The following is a 23,058-nucleotide window of genomic DNA, read 5'->3' as shown; positions in this document are numbered from 1 at the left end:
GTGATGGATATAATTCCTGTCCTCGAAGCGTCTCGACAGGCATTACAATAATTGAACGATGTTGACAAACATTGTTTTAACTGTTAGCGTCGCTTTATGTCACTGTCACTCAGAGTTTAATTGCAAAGTGTTGCGTTGACCAGTATTCCTCCAATGGGGAATTCAAATTGCTAGTCTCTCCCAGATTCTTTTTATGGCACATAAACTGATGTTTATATTCAATCAACAGGCAGTAATTGGTATTTTGTGGTTTATTCTCCAAGCTTAGAGGACAACCGTGAGACCAATCTAGCACACCAGCGTCCCCCAGCCCGGTCCAGATCGGTCTAGCTCGGTCTCCCCTCAAACCCCCGGAAGTCCCGTGATCTTCCCTCTGTCCCTCGCCCCCACTCCCTTTGTTTAGACTACTCCGAGTTATCTCTACTCTGACACATTCCAATCTAGAAGGCCAACACCTTACTATGAGACTCAAAAGAAGGAAGAATACTAGCTATTCTTTATATGAGTATAGGAGTTTAGAAAGAAGTAACACTTAAATATGGATATGATTCTGATCTGCTTCCAACAAAAGTCAGACAGAATAAATTATGCGTTTATTTTGTTTAGAATTCAGATGGGATTTGATTTTGTGAGCGGCATAAATTTGCTGAGCGCAGAGGGCGCCTGAGCAGTGCACAATTGCGCAGGCGTGCACCTTAGAGCAGTGTTTTTCAACCTTTTTTGAGCCAAGGCACATTTTTTTGCGTTGAAAAAATCCAAAGGCACACCATTAGCAGAAAACATTAAAAAACTAAACTCAATAGACAGTAAAACATTTTTGTCCCAATTGTTGGATATGAATTTAAACCATAACCAAGCATGCATCGATATAGTTCTTGTCTCAAAGTAGGTGTACTGTCACCACCTGTTACATCACACCCTGACTTATTTGGAGTTTTTTGCTGTTTTCCTGTGTGTAGTGTTTTAGTTCTTGTCTTGCGCTCCTATTTTAGTGGCTTTTTCTCTTTTTAAAAATAAAATAAAACAAATATAAAAAAATAAAAAAATGTATCAAGATGGAAAAAGATGGGGGGAGGAAATGTATATTTTTTGTTGTAATATGGTTTCTGTAGGAGGACAAACATGACACAAAGTGAAGTGAAGTGAAGTGAATTATATTTATATAGCGCTTTTCTCTAGTGACTCAAAGCGCTTTACATAGTGAAAACCCAATATCTAAGTTACATTTAAACCAGTGTGGGTGGCACTGGGAGCAGGTGGGTAAAGTGTCTTGCCCAAGGACACAACGGCAGTGACTAGGATGGCGGAAGCGGGGATCGAACCTGCAACCCTCAGGTTGATGGCACGGCCACTCTACCAACCGAGCTATACCGCCCCACAAACCCTCCTGATTGTTCGAAAACCTACTGTTTGATATGTTTGTGTTTATGCTTCACTGGTGAAAGTAGTTGGCGATCCTTGAACTCACCATAGCTGTGTGGAGTTTGTTTACATGTACAACTTTCCCCGATGCTGCCACAGAAAGACGTGTTTTGTACCACTCCTCCTTTGTCTCATTTTGTCCACCAAACATTTTGTGCTGTGCGCATGTTGTTGACGTTATTGACTCATTTGGTCAGTGCAAGTGCGAGCTCATCGATGCTAACGTGCTATTTAAGCTGGCTGTATGGCTCCACATGGAGAGGAGCCAGATGAGGTGGTTCGGGCATCTGGTTAGGATGCCACCTGAACGCCTCCCGAGGGAGGTGTTCCGGGCACGTCCGACCGGTAGGAGGCCACAGGGAAGACCTAGGACACCTCGGGATCCCCCGGGAAGAGCTGGACGAAGTGGCTGGGGGAGAGGGAAGTCTGGGCTTCCCTGTTTAGGCTGCTGCCCCCGCGACCCGACCTCGGATAAGCGTAAGAAGATGGATGGATGGATGGTATGTACTTATTGGATCATAATGCTTTGTTTGTAGGTATATTTTAGCTCATTAATTACCTTTACTTATGCCCTCTGTGTGTTTAATTTATATTAGCATGTCTCATGACACATAATCTATATTTAATATTGACTGCATAGCTGATAGTTGTTTGTGTGCCATGTTGTTCCAGACCATTACCCAGCTTGTAGTAAATACATTAGAAGAAGACAGCCTACCGTTTCCTTTAACTTGGACACACACATCTATCTATACCTTTGGCCGTTTTAAGACAGTCATTTCCAGGAGTTATCTCACCTTCTGAGTGGCCTCCGTTTACTCATGATTTCCAATGTTGTGAAAATATTAAAATGTCAACATTTCTGTCAACGAATATTTGCGTCAGTCATTTTGATAGTAGGCTAATATAGCTAATATAGACACTTACATCATGTGTTGCCTTCATTATAACACTTATATAACACTTTTAAAGTCATTTTGATAGTAGGCTAATATAGCTAATATAGACACTTACATCATGTTTTGTCTTCATTATAACACTTATATAAGACTTTTAAAGTCCTTTTGATAGTAGGCTAATATAGCTAATATAGACACTTACATCATGTGTTGCCTTCATTATAACACTTATATAAGACTTTTAAAGTCATTTTGATAGTAGGCTAATATAGCTAATATAGACACTTACATCATGTTTTGTCTTCATTATAACACTTATATAAGACTTTTAAAGTCCTTTTGATAGTAGGCTAATATAGACACTTACATCATGTGTTGTCTTCATTATAATACTTATGTAAGACTTTTAAAGTAATTTTGATAGTAGGCTACTATAGCTAATATAGACACTTACATCATGTGTTGCCTTCATTATAACACTTATATAAGACTTTTAAAGTAATTTTGATAGTAGGCTAATATAGCTAATATAGACACTTACATCATGTGTTGCCTTCATTATAACACTTATATAAGACTTTTAAAGTAATTTTGATAGTAGGCTAATATAGCTAATATCGACACTTACATCATGTGTTGCCTTCATTATAACACTTATATAAGACTTTTGAGGTCATTTTGATAGTACGCTATTATAGCTAATATAGACACTTACATCAGGTGTTGCCTTCATTTGAACACTTATATAAGACTTTTAAAGTCATTTTGATAGTAGGCTATTATAGCTAATATAGACACTTACATCATGTGTTGCCTTCAATATAACTTTTATATGAGGCGTTTAATTTAGTTTATAAATGTTTTTTTGTATTTTTGGTCCAATATGGCTCTTTTAACTTTTTGGGTTGCCGACCTCTGCCCGAGGGACTCCCTTCTATCCCCCCCCCCCCTCCGAGCTTCTTCCGTACGTGACCCGAAAGCTGGGGCCTTGTTTCTAATTTCCTCATGTTTATTATAGGTCTTTGCATCAAAGCCCACGCGAACCGACGGACCACCGTCAAAGCGGCAATACATGGAATTGAATTCAATGGAATGGAAAAACCCTACCACTGTTTTTTTTAACCTAAAAATTAATGCAAGATTTTTATACTGTAAAATGTACGGTTGTTGTGTTTTATAGTGTACTCTTACTCTATACTGAAAGTGGATTTACCTGTAAAAAAATGTTACAGTAACATTTTAACATGAACAGTTTGTTGGATTACTTGCTTTGAAATAGTAAGTCAAGCAGATATTTAAGTCTTTATTTAAACAGTAACATTGTTTTGAAATGTATGATGATATCATATTTTGTTTTATTATTAGAGATGATTAAAGTGTAAATATATGTAATTGTACGCAGTACATATATTTTTATAATACATTTATTAAGGCACTTTAGAAGCATTTAAGTCCTATCTTAAAACTCAGTTGTATACACGGGCCTTTAAATAGACCCTCTTAGACCAGTTGATCTGCCATCTCTTTCCTGCTCTGCCCCCCTCTCCTGCGTGGAGAGGTTATTAGGTGACCACAGATGAGACGCTAGCTGTTCAAAGTCAGGACCCGGGGTGGACCACTCATCTGTGCATCAGTTGGTGGCGTCTCTGCCCTGCTGACCTGTCTCCACTCTATATGATCTCCTGCTGGCCCCACTATGGACTGGACTCTCATTATTATGTTGGATCCACTATGGACTAGACTCTCAATATTATGTTAGATCCACTATGGACTGGACTCTCACTATTATGTTAGATCCACTATGGACTGGACTCTCACACTATTATGCTAGATCCACTATGGACTGGACTCTCACTATTATGTTAGATCCACTATGGACTGGACTCTCACTATTATGTTAGATCCACTATGGACTGGACTCTCATTATTATGTTAGATCCACTATGGACTAGACTCTCAATATTATGTTAGATCCACTATGGACTGGACTCTCACTATTATGTTAGATCCACTATGGACTGGACTCTCACACTATTATGTTAGATCCACTATGGACTGGATTTACACTATTATGTTATATCCACTATGGACTGGACTCTCACACTATTATGTTAGATCCACTATGGACTGGACTCTCTCACTATTATGTTAGATCCACTATGGACTGGACTCTCACTATTATGTTAGATCCACTATGGACTGGACTCTCACTATTATGTTAGATCCACTATGGACTGGACTCTCACTATTATGTTAGATCCACAATGGACTGGACTCTCACTATTATGTTAGATCCACTATGGACTGGACTCTCACACTATTATGTTAGATCCACTATGGACTGGACTCTCACTATTATGTTAGATCCACTATGGACTGGACTCTCACACTATTATGTTAGATCCACTATGGACTGGACTCTCACACTACTATGTTAGATCCACTATGGACTGGACTCTCACACTATTATGTTAGATCCCCTATGGACTGGACTCTCACACTATTATGTTAGATCCACTATGGACTGGACTCTCTCACTACTATGTTAGATCCACTATGGACTGGACTCTCACACTATTATGTTAGATCCACTATGGACTGGACTCTCTCACTACTATGTTAGATCCACTATGGACTGGACTCTCACACTATTATGTTAGATCCACTATGGACTGGACTCTCACACTATTATGTTAGATCCACTATGGACTGGACTCTCTCACTATTATGCTGGATCCACTATAGACTGGACTCTCACACTATTAACTAGATCCACTATGGACTGGACTCTCACTATTATGTTAGATCCACTATGCACTGGACTCTAGTATATATATACAGTATATATAGTATATATCTGTATCATGAATCAATTTAAGTGGACCCCGACTTAAACAAGTTGAAAAACTTATTCGGGTGTTACCATTTAGTGGTCAATTGTACGGAATATGTACTTCACTGTGCAACCTACTAATAAAAGATTCAATCAATCAAAAACAACTCTCACACTATTATGTTAGATCCACTATGGACTGGACTCTCACACTATTAACTAGATCCACTATGGACTGGACTCTCACACTATTAACTAGATCCACTATGGACTGGACTCTCACACTATTAACTAGATCCACTATGGACTGGACTCTCACACTATTAACTAGATCCACTATGGACTGGACTCTCACACTATTAACTAGATCCACTCCAAGTCTATTGCACGGGTCGCCAAGGGCGGGGGTCCCCACATCTGCGGTCCCCTCCAAGGTTTCTCATTGTCATCCCATTGGGTTGAGTCTTTTCCTTGCCCTGATGTGGGATCTGAGCCGAGGATGTCATTGTGGCTTGTGCAGCCCTTTGAGACACTCGTGATTTAGGGCTATATAAGTAAACATTGATTGATTGATTGATTGACTTTACTTACTAATATTATTGCCACGCTTTCGGGAGCCACACAAATTGATGTGGCGGGCCAGATGTTGCCCCCCGGGGCCTCGAGTTTGACACTTGTAATTTAAGAGATCTGTCCATAGTCTCTCAGATTGGTCAAAAGCCCCTCTTTAGGACTACAGGGCGCCATGTTGGGGACTAACTCTGAAACCGTGGGGTATACTCTCTCTCTCTCTACACAACTCATTATCTGACCACAGATGCCACCTGGTGGTTATTTGAGCGCAATGCAGCTAGTCCTGGATAGTCCACTCCTTGATGTTTCAGTCACTCGCAGGATTCTCACAGGACTGAGGCGAATATGCAACCTTACCTACTGGATATTCCTAATTGAATTTTTTTTACACCACGTTGCCATCTGGGGGGATGTGTTGGGGGATCTACGTACCCCCGTCGGCCATCTTTAAGGTGGTGCTTTACGAGCCGTGTCGGACTTAGGGCGAATCGCTGCGACGTTGCATCATGCCTCGATAGCTTCAAGGTGTCTCCCACGTGCAGGCGGGTCATTGTGACTGCTCAGGACTTTGTGAGCCGACAATAGGAAGGAAGCGAGGTACAAGACTGGGGAGCCACGAGGGAGGAAAACTGGGAAGCGTTGTCGCTTTGATAGGACAAATTGAGGCGCTCTTAGACGTTTCCTGCCAAAAACAAAGTTGTTTCCTACGTCAATTGATAACGAGCGAGCCAAAACGTCCTTTGGGCTTCCACACATCCGTTTCATCTGAGGTTCAGACCTTGGCCCGGATCTTCCTGATGTGATGATTCATACTTTTTTTTGGACAGTGAGGATATCAAGAGTCCCTACAGATTGAATTATTAGATTGCCAATTCACATCAAATAGTGACGTTTCCTACCTTTGAGCCAAGGCACGTACAGGTGGTCCTCGGCCTCCACCAGTTCCATCCCAGCCAGGGAGATCAATCAAGTTGTAGTGTCATTTTATACCCACAGTTCAATACTTAGATTGACACTTAGGTCACTCAAGGCACATAACACTCAAAGCACATACCCAACAGGCGCAAGACATTGATACAACGTCGATTATGCATACCACTATATTGCCAAAAGTATTTGGCCACCCATCCAAATGATGAAAATCAGGTGTTCTAATCATTTGGCCCGGCCACAGGTGTATAAAATCAAGCACTTAGGCATGGAGACTGTTTCTACAAACATTTGTGAAAGAATGGGCCGCTCTCAGTGATTTCCAGCGTGGAACTGTCATAGGATGCCACCTGTGCAACAAATCCAGTCGTGGAATTTCCTCGCTCCTAAATATTCCAAAGTCAACTTTATTATAAGAAAAGTGAAGAGTTTGGGAACAACAGCAAGTCAGCCACCAAGTGGTAGGCCACGTAAACTGACGGAGAGGGGTGAAGCGCATAGTGCAAAGACTTTCTGCACAGTCAGTTGCTACAGAGCTCCAAACTTCATGTGACCTTCCAATTTAGCCCACGTACAGTACGCAGAGAGCTTCATGGAATGGGTTTCCATGGCCGAGCAGCTGCATCTAAACCATACATCACCAAGTCCAAGGCAAACTCTAGAGCAGTGGAGACGCCTTCTCTGGACTTTTCCATCTGGAAATCTGATGGACCAGTCTGGGTTTGGATATAATTTAATAATAAACAATTAACTAAGGTATAAACAATGACTTAATCAACAAACATTGATTGATTGATTGAGACTTTTATTAGTAGGTTGCACAGTGAAGTACATATTCCGTACAATTGACCACTAAATGGTAACACCCGAATAAGTTTTTCAACTTGTTTAAGTCGGGGTCCACTTAAATTGATTCATGATACAGATATATACTATCAGATATACTATCATCATAATACAGTCATCACACAAGATAATCACATTGAATTATTTACATTATTTACAATCAGGGGTGTGGAGGCGGGGTTGGGGGGGGGGGGTAGGATATGGACAGCAAGTAGTGGACATAGAGAGAGAGAGAGAGAGAGAGAGAGAGAGAGAGAGAGAGAGAGAGAGAGATCAGAAGGCATAAGAAAAAGTATCTGCATTTGATTGTTTATTATTAGCAATCCGGGGAGGGTGTTAGTTTAGGGTTGTAGCTGCCTGGAGGTGAACTTTTATTGCGGTTTTGAAGGAGGATAGAGATGCCCTTTCTTTTATACCTGTTGGGAGCGCATTCCACATTGATGTGGCATAGAAAGAGAATGAGTTAAGACCTTCGTTAGTTCGGAATCTGGGTTTAACGTGGTTAGTGGAGCTCCCCCTGGTGTTGTGCTTATGGCGGTCATTTACGTTAAGTGTGCAGGGCTAGTAACAAACGGTGCAGTGGTGAATTGAGCAAAAGGACGATGAAGTGAGTGAGCATGAGTTAGTGCATTCACAGTGACATATTGTTTGTATTTTTTTTCTGTGGACTCTGGATCTGCCTCACGGGAGCGTTTTGGCTATGGAGACCAGCTGCTGGGTCTCTGCCACTCCAGAAACCGTATGGAGAGACTGGAGGAGATGCGGAGGAAGAGACAGGACTGCGGAGCTGGTGCTGAGCGCCGGGACGCACAAGCTTCACAGTGTCTCGGCTGAATGAGCAGGTATCGGACACCTCGGTCTCCTTGGACGTATCCTCACTCATCCATGCAGACTGGACACTGGCCGAGAGTTAGTGGGCGGCCGAGGGTGGAGTCGGCTCTCTTGGTTGCTTTGTTGGGTCTGCTCCTGTCTCTGGCCATGCTCCCCCCACCCCAGCAGACGATGGCGTGGAACACAGCAGAGGCCACCACAGTGTATATGTTTGTTTTATTTATTTTATTATTTTTTTTGTAGCTGTGTGTAGAAATGTCTGGTTGCATCAGCTATGCTCTTTTAATGTTTTTAATGTCCTTTGTGTTCTTAGATGTTTGAAGTTTCCCTCTTACACACATGTTTATGTGTGCTATGCCTATGAGGTTTTTTTCCCCTTGGCCTCAGTCTGGACCCCCTCTCCAGGGGCCCAAGTTTAGACTGAATATTTTTTTTTTCAAATTGTCCCCATAAGTGTTGTCACTCATCAAAGTTACTGTTTAATTGTTGCCAATTATGACAGATCATTCATATTACACCATTTTCCTAAATTTGGGTAAATTGTTTCCAAATCCAACCGAATCAGAGGTTGAACTGCGAACATTGACTCATTTCAAACTTTTCCCACGTGAATTCATGCTTTACATCATTGTCGACTCTAAATATATCCTGTGGCGTACCTCATAGATCATTACTAGGACCAAAATTGTTCAACCTCTATATAAATGACATTTGTAAAGTTACAAAAGGTTTAAAGTTAGTAATATTTGCGGATGATACAACTGCGTTTTGTTCAGGAGAGAACACACAGAAGATAATACAAATAATAACAGAAGAAATGAACACATTTAAAAGATGGTTTGATAAAAACAGACTATCTTTGAATCTCAGTAAAACTAAAATAATGCTATTTGGTAACAGTAGAAGAGAAAGTCAAACACAAATACAAATAGGCGGAGTAGACATTGAAAGGGTAAAGGAAAACACATTTTTGAGTGTAATAATAGATGGTAAAATGAATTGGAAATCTCATGTAAAAAATATCCAACATAAAGCAAGAAACACGTCAATAATAAATAAAGCAAAACATGTTCTAGACCAAAAATCACTTTATATTCTCTACTGCTCACTAGTGTTACACATCTGAGTTATTGTGCAGAAATATGGGGAAATAACTACAAAAGTACAATTCATTCATTAACTGTGTTACAAAAAAAAATCAGTTAGAATAATACGTAATGTTGGATATAGAGAACATAAAAACCCTTTATTTATTAAATCAAAAATACTGAAATTCCACGACATAGTGAATTTGCAAGCATCTAAAATTATACAAAAAGCAAACTATAACCTGCTACCCAGGAATATTCAATTCAATTCAATTCAATTATTTATTTATTTCGTACTTGGATGTGTACATTTCAACAACATTTCAACAATCTCACATACCTTACTGCATTCAATACACAGCCATGTCGAAAAGGAACAGGATGAAGAAAATCTTATATTTCCTGCCCCTTCGCACAAAAGAAACATTTTCTTGGTATCTCTTTGCCGGTAGTGCATTAGAACATCCAATGCAACAAATCAATACAAAACAATATATCACATATGCACACGCAGGCACCCACACCCACACGCACCCACCCACCAGGGGCGTAGACTCTAGAGTAGTAAAAAAGGCTACAGGACATGTATGACCCAGTTGACAAGAAAAGTTATTGTTGCCTAAAAACTACAAGTTTGTACCCCTACCCAGTGCACACACTCATAGAAATTAATAGAACAAACAATCAATGAAAAGAATAAACAAGCAAGATAAGTTGAACAAAAAATAAATAAACAAAACAAAAACTGAATATACAACAATTCTTCTCAACTAAAGAGGAGAAATATAATCTTAGAGGAAAATGTAATTTAAAACATTTGTACGCACGAACAACACTTAAGACCTTCAGTATATCAGTATGTGGAATTAAATGATGGAATGGATTAAGCAAATAAATCAAACAATGTACTAATATGATTCAGTTCAAGAAACTCTTCAAACTTAAAGTGTTTACAAACTCCAAAGAAGAAGAACCATTATGAACATTCTGGGTAACACTTTACTATGGAGAACATATTATAAGTAACAAAGACTTAATTAAGAGTTATTTGGACACTAGGGGAACATATTGTAAGTAACAAAGACTTAATTTAGAGTTATTTGGTTAGGGTTAGGGTTAGGGTTGTTGTATAATAAGGCCATGCAGAATAATGCATTAATAAGTACTTAATAATGACTAATGAAGAGCCAATATGTTAGTAATTTGCATGGTAATAAGCACCTAATTAATGGTGAATATGTTCCCCATACTAAAGTGTTACCACATTCTCAATTTATTTCATCCATCCGTTCATTTTCTAGATAATCTTACTCATCTCACCATATGAAATGTAACTTACTTCACCAATTATTATTTATTTATTTGTATTGTGATTACTTATGGAGTATATTGTGAATAAATTGAGAACAGGAGAGTGAACAAAAGTTTTAGCAACTGCTATGTAAAGGAAAAGGGGTAGGATTGAAAAAGCTCTGCTTCTTCCTACTCCTTTTCCAACACGTTGAATAGAGAAACGGGAAATTGTGATGCACCATGTTGTATGCATGCATGTGTGATGTATCATGTTGTATGCATGCATGTGTGATGTATCACGTTGTATGCATGCATGTGTGATGCATCACGTTGTATGCATGCATGTGTGATGCATCATGTTGTATGCATGCATGTGTGATGCATCATGTTGTATGCATGCATGTGTGATGCATCACGTTGTATGCATGCATGTGTGATGTATCATGTTGTATGCATGCATGTGTGATGTATTACGTTGTATGCATGCATGTGTGATGCATCACGTTGTATGCATGCATGTGTGATGCATCATGTTGTATGCATGCATGTGTAATGCATCACGTTGCATGCATGCATGTGTGATGCATCACGTTGTATGCATGCATGTGTGATGTATCATGTTGTATGCATGCATTTGTGATGCATCATGTTGTATGCATGCATGTGTCATGCATCATGTTGTATGCATGCATGTGTGATGTATCATGTTGTATGCATGCATGTGTGATGTATCATGTTGTATGCATGCATGTGTGATGTATCATGTTTTATGCATACCTGTGTGATGCATCATGTTGTATGCATGCATGTGTGATGTATCATGTTGTATGCTTGCATGTGTGATGCATCACGTTGTATGCATGCATGTGTGATGTATCACTTTGTATGCATGCATGTGTGATGTATCATGTTGTATGCATGCATGTGTAATGTATCATGTATGCATGCATGTGTAATTTATCATGTTGTATGTATGCATGTGTGATGTATCATGTTGTATGCATGCACGTGTGATGTATCATGTTGTATGCATGCATGTGTATTGTATCATGTTGTATGCATGCATGTGTGATTTATCATGTTGTATGCATGCATGTGTGATGTATCATGTTGTATGCATCCATGTGTGATGTATCATGTTGTATGCATCTGTGTGTGATGTATCATGTTGTATGCATACATGTGTGATGTATAATGTTGTATGCATGCATGTGTGATGTATCACGTTATATGCATGCATGTGTGATGCATCACATTGTATGCATGCATGTGTGATGTATCATGTTGTATGCATGCATGTGTGATGTATCACGTTGTATGCATGCATGTGTGATGTATCACGTTCTATGCATGCATGTGTGATGCATCACGTTGTATGCATGCATGTGTGATGTATTACGTTGTATGCATGTATGTGTGATGCATCACGTTGTATGCATGCATGTGTGATGTATCATGTTGTATGCATGCATTTGTGATGCATCATGTTGTATGCATGCATTTGTGATGCATCATGTTGTATGCATGCATTTGTGATGCATCATGTTGTATGCATGCATGTGTGATGCATCATGTTGTATGCATGCATGCATGTGTGATGTATCATGTTGTATGCATGCATGTGTAATGTATCATGTTGTATGCATGCATGTGTGATGTATCATGTTGTATGCATGCATGTGTAATGTATCATGTTGTATGCATGCATGTGTGATGCATCATGTTGTATGCATGCATGTGTGATGCATCATGTTGTATGCATGCATGCATGTGTGATGCATCACGTTGTATGCATGCATTTGTGATGTATTACGTTGTATGCATGCATGTGTGATGCATCACGTTGTATGCATGCATTTGTGATGCATCATGTTGTTTGCATGCATTTGTGATGCATCATGTTGTATGCATGCATGTGTGATGCATCATGTTGTATGCATGCATGCATGTGTGATGTATCATGTTGTATGCATGCATGTGTGATGTATCATGTTGTATGCATGCATGTGTAATGTATCATGTTGTATGCATGCATGTGTGATGTATCATGTTGTATGCATGCATGTGTAATGTATCATGTTGTATGCATGCATGTGTGATGCATCATGTTGTATGCATGCATGTGTGATGCATCATGTTGTATGCATGCATGCATGTGTGATGTATCATGTTGTATGCATGCATGTGTAATGTATCATGTTGTATGCATGCATGTGTGATGTATAATGTTGTATTCATGCATGTGTGATGTATCATGTTGTATTCATGCATGTGTGATGTATCATGTTGTATGCATGCATGTGTGATATATCATGTTGTATGCATGCATGTGTGATGCATCATGTTGTATGCATGCATGTGTGATGTATCATGTTGTATGCATGCATGTGTAATGTATCATGTTGTATGCATGCATGTGTGATGCATCATGTTGTATGCATGCATGCATGTGTGATGTATAATGTTGTATTCATGCATGTGTGATGTATCATGTTGTATTCATGCATGTGTGATGTATCATGTTGTATGCATGCATGTGTAATGTATTATGTTGTTTCATCCGGGTCACCTCAGGACGACCGGGCACCGGAAGCAGCGTGCAGGCGCGCTCCGGCCCAGCAGCGCAATGGTTAACTTGCAGGGGAGTCTCCTTCTCCTCCTCTTCCTCCTCCTCCTCCTCGGGCTCGGAAGTGAAACTTTTTTTCTTTTTCTTTTTTTTTCTTTTTTTTGAATGTTCGGCACCTGTTGGCTGGCCAGTCGTGCACAGAGGCGACTTTAGCTCAACGCCAACGAGTCCACTTAGCCTCCGTGGACTTTTACGCACGAGACAACCAATCCCTGGACTATTTCCCCACTCGTTTTTGTCCCCCCCCCCCACTTGGACTCGACCACCGCATGCCGCATCCTCTCCTTTCGTATTTGTCAGCTCTTTTAACTCCTTTTTGCCAACTTTTCACGTTGCTCCCGGCGGATTGATGGTGAGGATTATGCGGATTCTACTGCGCGTCCGTGCGCCCCAGACGTGCCCGAAGCTGCAGCCCCGGCGCCCCTGCTGATCCCTCCAGCCTCCCCAGTCCCAACACCCCGTGCATGAACCACCACTCTTCCAAATGATCCTCCCATCCCTCCTCATCCTTCTGGCGTCACTCCTGCAACCAAGTGTCCCGGAGGCTCAGTCCAGTCATGTCAGCAAGTCCCACCTTCCAAGCGTCAAGGAGCAAAACGGTCAGTTGGTCTTTTTTTTTTTTTTTTTTTGGGTTGTTATTCTCCCTGCACGCACCGATTCTCATTCCTTCTGGGCTCTAAGCCAGAAGTTTTTTTTTCTTCCTCATCTTAAAGAGCACATCTTGCTTGAGTTTGCTGCAATGAATGGCTGCGTTTCATTCATTCACATCAAACGTGGCCATGGCGCAGGATGTGTACGCGCAAAATTACCTTTGTGCAAGTTTACCACAGTCAGAGTTGGCCCCCAGGAGAGTTGCGTGTTCCCTGTGATGATGATGACAATAATAATAACAAGACCTCATTCATGCACTATTCTCACTGCTTTGGTTGAATATAGGAACACTTTTGTGATGATGCTGATTAGTAGGGAGGGGCATCGGTACTCAGACGTCCCAATTGTCAGTACTTTTGTGAGTGTTAGTAAATATGAATTGTTTTTGATGATAAAATCTATTTTTTTACTGGAACTGATTTTAATGTATTATCACATTTCTGACTTTATGGTGTTTATGAGTGTGTTGATGGTCATTTTAATCGCTGTACCCTAAAACGTGTTAATACTGGAAGTGATAATAAAATCTATTTTTTTTTACTGCACCATTTAATCTTGTTTCATTATCACATTTCTGAGTGTCATTTGCAGGTATGACACTGTGTTTACGGTGTGTTGTGGTAATTTCTGCCGTTGTTCCCTAAAAAGTGTTAATACTGGAAGTGACGATAACATATATTTATTTACTGCACCATTTAAAAAGGAACTGATTTTGATTTAATATATCTTGTTTCATTATCACATTTCTGCAATATTTGCAGGTATGACACTGAGTTTACGGTGTGTTGTGGTAATTTCTGCCGTTGTTCCCTAAAAAGTGTTAATACTGGAAGTGATGATAACATCTATTTTTTTATTGCACCATTTAAATAGGAACTGATTTTGATATAATATATCTATATCACATTTCTGAGTATCATTTGCAGGTATGACACTGAGTTTATGGTGTGTTGCTGGTCATTACAGTCGTTGTTCCCTAAAAAGTGTTAATACTGGAAGTGATGATGAAATAAACATTTTTATTGCACCATTTAAAAAGGAACTGATTTTGATGTAATATATCTATATCACATTTCTGAGTATCATTTGCAGGTATGACACTGTGTTTACGGTGTGTTGTGGTATTTTCTGCCGTTGTTCCCTAAAAAGTGTTAATACTGGAAGTGATGATAACATCTATTTTTTTTATTGCACCATTTAAAAAGGAACTGATTTTGATGTATTTTTTTTCTTTTATCATCACATTTTTGAGTATCATTTGCAGGTATGACACTGAGTTTATGTTGTGTTGTTGGTCATTACAGTCGTCGTTCCCTAAAAAGTGTTAATACTGGAAATGATGATAACATCTATTTATTTACTGCAACATTTAAAAAGGAACTGATTTTGATTTAATATATCTTGTTTCACTATCACATTTCTGAGTATCATTTGCAGGTATGACACTGAGTTTACGGTGTGTTGTGGTAATTTCTGCCGTTGTTCCCTAAAAAGTGTTAATACTGGAAGTGATGATAACATCTATTTTTTATTGCACCATTTAAATAGGAACTGATTTTGATTTAATATATCTATATCACATTTCTGAGTATCATTTGCAGGTATGACACTGAGTTTATGGTGTGTTGCTGGTCATTACAGTCGTTGTTCCCTAAAAAGTGTTAATACTGGAAGTGATGATGAAATAAACATTTTTATTGCACCATTTAAAAAGGAACTGATTTTGATGTAATATATCTATATCACATTTCTGAGTATCATTTGCAGGTATGACACTGAGTTTACGGTGTGTTGGTCATTTCAGTTGTTGTTCCCTAAAAAGTGTTAATACTGGAAGTGATGATAACATATATTTATTTACTGCACCATTTAAAAAGGAACTGATTTTGATTTAATATATCTATATCACATTTCTGAGTATCATTTGCAGGTATGACACTGAGTTTATGGTGTGTTGCTGGTCATAACAGTCGTTGTTCCCTAAAAAGTGTTAATACTGGATGTGACGATAACATATATTTATTTACTGCACCATTTAAAAAGGAACTGATTTTTATTTAATATATATATATCACATTTCTGAGTATCATTTGCAGGTATGACACTGAGTTTATGGTGTGTTGCTGGTCATTACAGTCGTTGTTCCCTAAAAAGTGTTAATACTGGAAGTGATGATAACATCTATTTATTTACTGCACCATTTAAAAAGAAACTGATTTTGATTTAATATATCTTGTTTCATTATTACATTTCTGCAATATTTGCAGGTATGACACTGAGTTTAGGGTGTGTTGTTGGTCATTTCAGTCGTTGTTCTCTAAAAAGTGTTAATACTTGAAGTGACGATAACATATATTTATTTACTGCACCATTTAAAAATGAACTGATTTTGATTTAATATATCTATATCACATTTCTGAGTATCATTTGGAGGTATGACACTGAGTTTATGGTGTGTTGTTGGTCATTTCAGTCGTTGTTCCCTAAAAAGTGTTAATACTGGAAGTGATGATAACATCTATTTATTTACTGCACCATTTAAAAAGGAACTGATTTTGATTTAATATATCTTGTTTAATTATCACATTTCTGCAATATTTGCAGGTATGACACTGAGTTTATGGTGTGTTGGTCATTTCAGTCGTTGTTCCCTAAAAAGTGTTAATACTGCTGCAAGTGAGGATAACAAATATTTATTTACTGCACCATTTAAAAAGGAACTGCTTTTGATTTAATATATCTATATCACACTTTTGAGTATCATTTGCAGGTATGACACTGAGTTTACGGTGTGTTGGTCATTTCAGTTGTTGTTCCCTAAAAAGTGTTAATACTGGAAGTGATGATAACATATATTTATTTACTGCACCATTTAAAAAGGAACTGATTTAGTTTTAATATATCTATATCACATTTCTGAGTATCATTCGCAGATATGACACTGAGTTTATGGTGTGTTGCTGGTCATTACAGTCGTTGTAATGACCAGCGGTTTAATGGGGCGGTGTAGCTCGGTTGGTAGAGTGGCCGTGCCAGCAACTTGAGGGTTCCAGGTTCGATCCCCGCTTCCGCCATCCTAGTCACTGCCGTTGTCTCCTTGGGCAAGACACTTTACCCACCTGCTCCCAGTGCCACCCACACTGGTTTAAATGTAACTTAGATATTGGGTTTCACTATGTAAAAGCGCTTTGAGTCACTAGAGAAAAGCGCTATATAAATATAATTCACCTCACTTCACTGTTCCCTAAAAAGTGTTAATACTGGAAGTGACGATAACATCTATTTATTTACTGCACCATTTAAAAAGGAACTGATTTTGATTTAATATATCTTGTTTCATTATTACATTTCTGCAATATTTGCAGGTATGACACTGAGTTTATGGTGTGTTGCTGGTCATTTCAGTCGTTCCCTAAAAATGTTAATACTGGAAGAGATGATACCATCTATTTTTTTATTGCACCATTTAAAAAATAACTGATTTTAATTTTTTTTTTCCTTTCATTATCACATTTCTGAGTATCATTTGCAGGTATGACACTGAGTTTACGGTGTGTTGTTGGTCATTTTAGTCATTGTTACCTAAAAAGTGTTAATACTGGAAGTGATGATACATTTTTTTTTTTTACTGCACCATTCAAAACGAACTATATAGAAATATAAGAAATATATATTGAATATATCTTGTTTCATTATCACATTTCTGAGTATCATTTGCAGGTATGACACTGAGTTTATGGTGTGTTGTTGGTCATTTCAGTCGTTGTTCCCTAACAAGTGTTAATACTGGAAGTGTCTGACGTGTCCACATTTCAAATTATTTTTGGAAACTGTGGACGTCGTGTCCTCCGGACCAAAGAGGAAAAGAACCATCCGGATTGTTGTAGACGCACAGTGTAAAAGCCAGCATGTGTGATGGTATGGGGGTGTATTAGTGCCCAAGACATGGGTAACTTACACATCTGTGAAGGCACCATTAATGCTGAAAGGTACATACAGCTTTTGGAGCAACATATGTTGCCATCCAAGCAACGTTATCATGGACGCCCCTGCTTATTTCAGCAAGACAATGCCAAGCCACGTGTTACAAAAGCGTGGCTTCATAGTAAAAGAGTGCGGGTACTAGACTGGCCTGCCTGTAGTCCAGACCTGTCTCCCATTGAAAATGTGTGGTGCAATATGAAGCCTAAAATACCACAACGGAGACCAACTTAAGCTGCACATCAAGCAAGAATGGGAAATAATTCCACCTGAAAAGCCTCAAAAATGTGGATTGTTAAATATGTGGATGGAGAGGGTAGGTGACGTTCATATGTTGTCAATATTCAGTGTTTTATCCTTCATAGTTAATATTGTAAATCCCACATTCTTTATTTTCATGTACATTCTGGGTGTGTCATTCAGTAAAAAAAATCCATTCCATTCCGTTTAAGGCGGTCTGTCATAACGTTTTTAAAATTCAATCAGACATTATTGTGAGGTTTTGTAATAGTGTTCCTAAAAATAGATATACCGGCCCCCAGATACATTTTTTTTTCTCTAAATCAATGCTCGTATTTTGGTTCAATTTTCTGCTTGTCTCCCTGGGCGCTGTTTTCCCCTCACCTGTTGCTGATTGGCAACCTGGCCACACCTGGTGCTAATCTATTCATGCCTGCCTCGCCTGCTCCTCAGTGCTGGAGGATTGAGTTATGTTTTGGACCTTACATGCACGACCGCTTCCTTCTCTGTTCATTATATTAATTTAAAAATCATCTTACCTGCTCTTTACTCTCCTGGTTCCTGCATCTTTGGGGTCACAAATACCGCTGCCAGGCGAGTTCGCGACAAATACTTGGTGAATATCCAGCTCACGGCGTGTAAATGGAGTATTGTTGGCGCTTTTTGGATGTTTTTTTTTTTTAGGGTTTTATGGGCGGAATAGTGAACTCCCATTAGCTGTATTGTTAGCCACCTCTTACTTGCCATATTTTACGATCCAGAATGTATTTAAAAAAAAGAAAAACATGTTTTCACTGCAAAAAGTCAGTGTTCAAAAACAAGAAAAAAAAAAAAAAATTAGGGGTATTTTATTTGAACTAAGCAAAATTTTCCTGCCAATAGAACAAGAAAATTCGGCTTGTCGAGACTTTCCAAAACAAGTAAAATTAGCTAACCTCAATGAACCCAAAAATACCTTAAAATGGGCTGGACTTTCGCTGATATGTTGGATCCACTGTGGACTGGACTTTCACAATATTATGTCAGACCCACTCGACATCCATTGCTTTCGGTCTCCCCTAGAGGGGGGGGGGGGGTGGGTGGGGGGTTACCCACATATGCGGTCCTCTCCAAGGTTTCTCATAGTCATTCACATCGACGTCCCACTGGGGTGAGTTTTTCCTTGCCCTTATGTGGGCTCTGTACCGAGGATGTCGTTGTGGCTTGTGCAGCCCTTTGAGACACTTGTGATTTAGGACTATATAAATAAACATTGATTGATTGATTGATTGATTAAAATAAGTACATTCTCATTAATAACAAGTGCACTTTTCTTGGTAGGAAAAAAAAAGAGACCTTTTTGCTCAATATGTTGAAAAATATTCCTAAATTAAGTAAATGCTGGTGCCATTATCTTGACTAGAGTTGTCCGATAATATCGGTCTGCCGATATTATCGGCCGATAAATGCGTTAAAATGTAATATCGGAAATTATCGGTATCGGTTTTTTTATTATCAGTATCGGTGGCAGAGGGGTTAGTGCGCCTGCCTCACAATACGAAGGTCCTGAGTAGTCGTGAGATCAATCCCGGCCTCGGGATCTTTCTGTGTGGAGTTTGCATGTTCTCCCCGTGACTGTGTGGGTTCCCTCCGGGTACTCCGGCTTCCTCCCACCTCCAAAAACATGCACCTGGAGATAGGTTGATTGGCAACACTAAATTGGCCCTAGTGTGTGAATGTGAGTGTGAATGTTGTCTGTCTATCTGTGCTGGCCCTGCGATGAGGTGGCGACTTGTCCAGGGTGTACCCCGCCTTCCGCCCGATTGTAGCTGAGATAGGCTCCAGCGCCCCCCGCGACCCCGAAGGGAATAAGCGGTAGAAAATGGATGGATGGATGGATGGGTTTGTTTTTTTTTTGTTTTGTTTTTTTATTAAATCCACATAAAAAACACAAGATACACTTACAATTAGTGCACCAACCCACCCCATTTACACTCATTCACACTCATTCACACAAAAGGGTTGTTTCTTTCTGTTATTAATATTCTGCTTCCTACATTATATATCAATATATATCAATACAGTCTGCAAGGGATACAGTCCGTAAGCACACATGATTGTGCGTGCTGCTGGTCCACTAATAATACTAACCTTTAACAGTTCATTTTACAAATTTTCATTAATTACTAGTTTCTATGTAACTGTTTTTATATTGTTTTACTTTCTTTTTTATTCAAGAAAATGTTTTTAATTTATTTATCTTACTTTATTTGATTCATTTTTTTAAAAAGTACCTTATCTTCACCATACCTGGTTGTCCAATTTAGGCATAATAATGTGTTAATTCCACGACTGTATATATCGGTTGATATCGGTATCGGTTGATATTGGTATCGGTTGATATTGGTATCGGTAATTAAAGAGTTGGACACTATCGGCGTATCGGATATCGGCAAAAAGCCATTATCGGACATCCCTAATCTTGACATAATGATATGTGCTCGGCAACATGATTTTTTTTTTCATGCTTGAAGTAAGAAATTAATACTTTAAAAAAGTAGTTGTATACTTGTGAGTGTTGATGACACAGCTTGGCAACACTTGATATTCTAGTTTCAAGCATGTTTTACTCAATATAGCTCATAACATCTCAGCAACAAGCTGTAATATCTTACTGAGATCATTTAGGACCAACACCCTTAAAACAAGTAATACACTCTAACATAAAATCTGCTTAATGACAAGAAAATAAACAAATATCACCCTTATTTGAGATATTTAATCTTATTTAGATTTCAGTTTTTGCAGTGTACATTGTGAATGACAGGCAAAATGACAACAAAAAGTGTAGTTTAAGGATGAACTGCAAACATCAAAGATCCTCCATCTGACAGGAGCACTCTGCTGTTTTGAAGAACCTGTCTTTAGTCCTGCAGCCATGTTGGAGTTTGACCGACGGAAGTATGGCCGACTCGGACGCCATCCATCTCTCGTTCGGCAGCCTGTCGAAGCATATTGTTAATATGGCTGCTGCGTTATGTTTAGCAGCAGTTTGATGCTTGGCGAGCAGCTGCTCACATCAGAGCAGCCCTCAACCACTCCTCGCCAAATTTGAAGCTTCCTGACTCTTAAACAGTAAATTGCATGCGTGGCGGTGGTAAATGTAAAACGTTTCCTTCCTCCTCCTCGGCCACCGGGCGGTTAGATGGCGACAACTAGCGTGCTCATCCGTGGCCGCGAGGTTTCACGCTCAAGACGGAAAGACATCTGCAGCTGCACTTCAGGGGGGAAAAAAAGCAACGAAATCTTTGTTTGGTTTTGCTGCTAAAGGAGAGAAAACCCCTGTCTTTTCCGTTCGTTCCCGTAATGTTATTGCAAAGTGCATGAGTCCTCGCTATCACCACTTAAGTCCTGCCTGGAGAAGGTAAACATCTATAAACATTTAGCTCCTTGGCTTTGGTGAATCATCTTTAATTGTAACAATAGAATGAAAGTAGTAGAAAGTGACCGTGCAAAACCCCTCTGACCCTGGTTCAAGTCTAGACTTTCTTGTACACTATATTGACAAAAGTATTTGGCCAGCCATCCAAATGATGAGAATCAGGTGTCCTAATCACTTGGCCCGGCCACAGGTGTATACAATAAAGCACTGTCGGCTTTATTATAAGAAACTGGAAGAGTTTGGGAACAACAGCAAGTCAGCCACCAAGTGGTAGGCCACGTAAACTGACAGAGAGGGGTCAGCGGTATAGTGCAAAGACTTTCTGCACAGTCGGTTGCTACAGAGCGTGTTGTTGGGAAACTATCAAAAACATGACTAGTTGTTTGGACTATCTCAACTGTGGGACACAGGTGAAAAATAACTCACTGTGGAATAAGGGACATAACGCCACCAGACAAGGCTTCAGAAGACCAACGATCAGACTTAAACTGGGCCATCACGTGGACTTAAATGGTGACATGGAAACATTGGTTCATGAATCTGCACAAAATGACGCAAGAAGAAACATGAATTGGACATCATGTGGACTAAGAAACCAACAAGAAGAACACAAAAATCAATGAATCAAACAAAATATATCCATATTGGTGTATGTATACCGACTTGTTGTTATCATCCATTATCATATGTTACACTTCTACTGAAATGTTCATGTATCCATCAAATCTGCTGTTGAAACTTGGACTATATAACCAACATATATAACCAGCATATATAACCAACATATATAACAAACTTGGACTATTTAACCAACATATATAACCAACATATATAACCAGCATATATAACCAACATATATAACCAACATATATAACCAACATATATAACCAGCATATATAACCAACATATATAACCAACATATATAACCAACATATATAACAAACATATATAACAAACTTGGACTATATAACCAACATATGTAACCAACATATATAACCAACTTGGAATATATAACCAACATATATAACCAACATATATAACCAACTTGGAATATATAACCAACATATATAACCAACATATATAACCAACATATATAACCAACATATATAACAGACTTGGACTATATAACCAACATATATAACCAGCATATATAACCAACATATATAACCAACATATATAACCAACATATATAACAAACTTGGACTATATAACCAACATATATAACCAACATATATAACCAACTTGGAATATATAACCAACATATATAACAAACTTGGACTATATAACCAACATATATAACCAGCATATATAACCAACATATAAAACAAACTTGGACTATATAACCAACATATAGAACCAACATATATAACCAACATATAAAACAAACTTGGACTATTTAACCAACATATATAACCAGCATATAT

General features: G+C 38.9%; 1 protein-coding gene across 1 annotated transcript in view; it reads left to right on the top strand.

Annotated features, from left to right (window-relative positions):
* Window positions 1-13,242: 13,242 nt before the first annotated feature.
* The window catches only part of pdgfc (platelet derived growth factor c), a 120,851-nt gene continuing 111,035 nt past the window's right edge, over window positions 13,243-23,058 (top strand). Inside the window, exon 1 of the mRNA XM_062039683.1 lies at window positions 13,243-13,940. Within this exon, the coding sequence (XP_061895667.1) occupies window positions 13,826-13,940 (115 nt within the window). The 5' untranslated portion in view covers window positions 13,243-13,825. The remainder of the gene's footprint in view (window positions 13,941-23,058) is intronic.

This window comes from Entelurus aequoreus, linkage group LG28 (genome assembly GCF_033978785.1).
Source record: "Entelurus aequoreus isolate RoL-2023_Sb linkage group LG28, RoL_Eaeq_v1.1, whole genome shotgun sequence".
Classification (NCBI taxonomy): Eukaryota; Metazoa; Chordata; class Actinopteri; order Syngnathiformes; family Syngnathidae; genus Entelurus; species Entelurus aequoreus.
This window is presented reverse-complemented; position numbering and strand designations above follow the sequence as displayed.